Genomic DNA, 3,805 nt, shown 5'->3' on the forward strand with positions numbered 1-3,805 from the left:
TCAGTCCGTGTTCTTTCGAACGAGAATTTCTCATCTGTGACTTCTCGGACTCTTTTCAAAAACCTAAAAGCGCGGGAAAAGAGAAGGAAAACGTCCCATAATCTAAAGAACAATAGAAAGTATCTTAAAAATTTAACTTTTCTCTCCGCATATAAAAACCTCCGCTATTTTTCCAATGTTAAGACGACCCGTTAAATAATACCCTTAAAAGTGATTTTTCCTTGAGTCAAGAAAACCAGAAGAGGAAGCGAGAGCATATAGTCCATCGGAGTGGAGGAGTCGAGCTCAGTGTTGGAACGGTCGCTCGGCTGTCTCGTCCCGGCGAAAATGGCGGGCGATCAGGAACAATTCCAGCAGCTCTTAACTGGATTATTGAGCGTCGACAACAAGATCAGACAGCAGGCCGAGGTGAGTGCGATTAATAAACCTCAGGCGGATCATTTGAGTGCGAAATTTATCGGAAACAAGGGGGGAGTTGGTCAAAAAACGCGAGAGAAGAGGGACGATGGCGACTACATTGTCCAACGTGGTTTGAAGGAGGACCGAGTTGCGATTGGTGTAATTTCGCTCCCCTTTTTTCTCTTCCCAGAGTTGAGTTTTCTCGAAAGCCGCTCATATTCGGAAGGGAACGCCGGGAACGGAAAAAAATCTCGCGGAAATAACGTGCCAGAATAGAAATAGGTGACGTAATATGACAATTCTCGACCTCTGAAATCTCGTCGCTTTGTTGCTAGAAAAGGGGAGGAAAATATTCATTTCTCAAGCGAATTATCCAAGAACCCGAATAAAATCGCAGGAAACGAGACGAAAAGACCAGGCTAGGGACGAGAAAGAAGGTAGAATAGCAACTCGAACAGGAAACGCATGGAGTCCGTCCCTCCAACATGTGACGTCTTAAAAATATACTCTCTTTATCCCGACCGAGGTTTAGGATTTTGTTTAGTTATTTGTGCTATTTAGGCGTTAAGGTCGTGTCATCTCCTTCAATTTCGATTTGTTTACCTTGCTGAAAATGTTCAAAATGTGTTTAAAGGGACATTTCGTATTCTTGTGGTTGAGAGAGAGTTGAGTTAATATATACGTATCTTAAGGAAAAGCAAGGAAAGGTATTATTTGTTATCATCAATTCATATCCGTTTATCAATTAAGGTGTATGTAAATGGACTTAGAAAGTTGGTATGGGGATTAAAATAGATTGTGAGTATTTCCGGATGGCGAGACACGTGTTTTCGAGGCAGCGGGGAAAATCGCGTAATTTATGTTAATTGGGAAATGTAAATGATTTTTTTTTTCTAATTAGATTTTTATTTTTTGTGGATCGAGTACATGTGGTATTGATGTTGCTGTTGGTGATTTATTAGTTAAATGGCAGTTTTAGCATATACCCCCCCCCCCCACATCCAGAAAGGGGAGTGTTAACATCTGCTTGTGTGTTATGGGCGTTTTTTTTTTTTTCTCTGATGAATTACCATGTTAATGATAGTCGTGGGAATCGATTGGTTGATAGAGAGAGAGAGGGGTGGATATTTGCTTCACTTAATGAGGATTTGCATGAGTCATAAGCTGGCACATGGCATGGCAGAGGGCTGGAAATGGGTTTTGCTATGTCTGCCTGATTTGTCTTTTATATTTAGATGATGGAAATGGGGGGTGGGGTTGAGTGAGAAGTCGAGTTGAATTGATGAAACTAAAAATAATGAGAGGAATTGTGAGAGATTCTGGTATGCCACCTGAAATATGGTAGAATGAGAGAAATTGGTCATTGTGCCTCATGGCCATAAGACTGTTCTTTGGTATTTTTGATATGCTAATGTCTTGTTTAACTTTAATGCCTTTAATAAGCATCAAGGTAATTGTTAAAACCTAAAAGTGTTGGTGGTTAAGTACCTAAGACTGAGAATTAGAGAATGAATTAATGACAATTCCCTTAAGCTGTAGAATCCTAAGTCATGGGTACATTTAGTGGTTTTAATGCTTTGCTCAGTTTCAAGGAGATTTGCACTGTGTTGGGAAGTTTAGTAACTTGTGCTCCTTACCCTCTCATTGGTCACAAAGAAGGCAGACGGAGTGTTTGTTATACGGGTTTGTTTATTATATAGTTCTGCATAAGATGAAAGGGTGTGATTTGGAAATTAATGTCCCCCACAGGAGGGTTTGTATTTTGCATGTAGATGAGGCAATGAATAGAAGGTAACAGCCATAAATTTGCATTGAGTGTGACAGCTGCCAAGTACAGAATAAGAGCTTTATTGAGATGCAAAAAGCCAAGATGCGTTTGTGATGGTAGGAATAAGGGTGGGGTGTTGGGGGGAGGTAGTAAGTCCTAGTATAGGTATCTTGATTAGAGACGATCCCGCGTGCCTGGGAAAACCTTGGAAATATTATCAGCATTTTGTGCATGGCCATATTCTGCAAAGGTAGAATGTAGTGTGTGGTTTCTTGATATATTTAGTGCTCCTAGAGAAAAGTCACCGAATTTCAAGTCATTTTGCATGAACTCATTTGATTGGTAAAGTGGTTGTGTTGTTTTGGTTTTGCAGTGTTGGTGTTGAATAGTGTATGATGAATGTTATTGATGCAAGAGCTGATCAGGTGGCAGAAGTTAAATTGCCAGAAGATGCAGAATCAGTAAACGTTTTCAACAGCATCTCGCAATTACAATTTATTACAAATGAAATTTATAAGGTGCTGCATTACTCTCACCTTGATGTTTGTCTCTTTAAATATTGCTTTTTTGGCACATGGTAATTTTTTCCCCAGGTAGATAATAGCATGCAACATAAATTATTAATGGGGTATGGCAGAGCATTGGTATGAATTCTGAGTCTCGGAGGAAAGTGAAGGTCCTCATCAGTACACAAGTGGTGCTTTCAGTGTGCATAAAGTTACATAGTATGTAATTCCTGGTGTGGGTGTCGTTGCTAAGCCTGTGATGGGAGACAGGATTTTTTTGTCTGGTGTTGGATATACTTTGCCATAAGTGAGTGCTTTTCTTCTAACCACATCTCTTTGTCACTGGCTTGTTCTTTCTGCGGATGATGGCTGATGTACAATTTTGTAATGCCCAGACAGTTGAATTAAATAGTTGTTATGAGTGTCAATCCTCATGACTTGCAAATGCAGTAAAATTAATTCAGTTGTTCATATTCTGCCCTTTTAAGGCACTTGCTTATTTGTGCTGCTAATACTTTGTCAGATTCCGACAATTTTTGTGTCAATTTGGGAGTCTTCTCTTCTTGTCTATGCCCTCTTGAATTCTAAAGCTTTAATGAATTAACTTTAACTATTACGAATATTATGAATTGATAGTCTCTTCGTGATAAGTTGTGTAAGAGAGGCCATGTGCAGAGTTCCTGTTGTTAACATGTTGCTATTCCTTCTGAAGTTGAGCGTCTGTTGACAGGTTTGCATACTGATTCCTGTGTGCAGAGTATCATTTGAGAGATTTTTTAGTAATTCAGAACGTATTGCAAGCCAGGGAATGCTGTCATGGGCACTGGTGGCAAGGTGTGCACCCTTTGGTAAGAAAGTAACATGTTGAACTAGTGTGTGCATTCTATACCTATCTCTATATCATCATTGTTGTCTCCTCCTCTTCCAATGGAAGTGATTTAACACCTGAAATGGCACTTGGAGAGATTACAAACATATTTGGTTAAAGGGGTCAAAGTGTCACATAATCTACACACTTGACAGTCTTCACTGCTGCATTACGTTCCAATTTGCATGACATGAGTGAGGGGAAGCGGAAATAGACCAGGATTCGAAAGAAATATCATGAGCACCTTCACCAGTTATGTTTATC

The 3,805-nt window shown here is 39.7% G+C and overlaps 1 protein-coding gene across 1 annotated transcript in view; it reads left to right on the forward strand.

Annotated features, from left to right (window-relative positions):
- Positions 1-256: 256 nt before the first annotated feature.
- Positions 257-3,805, forward strand: part of LOC125025943 (importin-5-like) — a 51,152-nt gene continuing 47,603 nt past the window's right edge. Inside the window, exon 1 of the mRNA XM_047614299.1 lies at positions 257-408. Within this exon, the coding sequence (XP_047470255.1) occupies positions 328-408 (81 nt within the window). The 5' untranslated portion in view covers positions 257-327. The remainder of the gene's footprint in view (positions 409-3,805) is intronic.

Source organism: Penaeus chinensis, chromosome 5, assembly GCF_019202785.1.
Source record: "Penaeus chinensis breed Huanghai No. 1 chromosome 5, ASM1920278v2, whole genome shotgun sequence".
Lineage (NCBI taxonomy): Eukaryota > Metazoa > Arthropoda > Malacostraca > Decapoda > Penaeidae > Penaeus > Penaeus chinensis.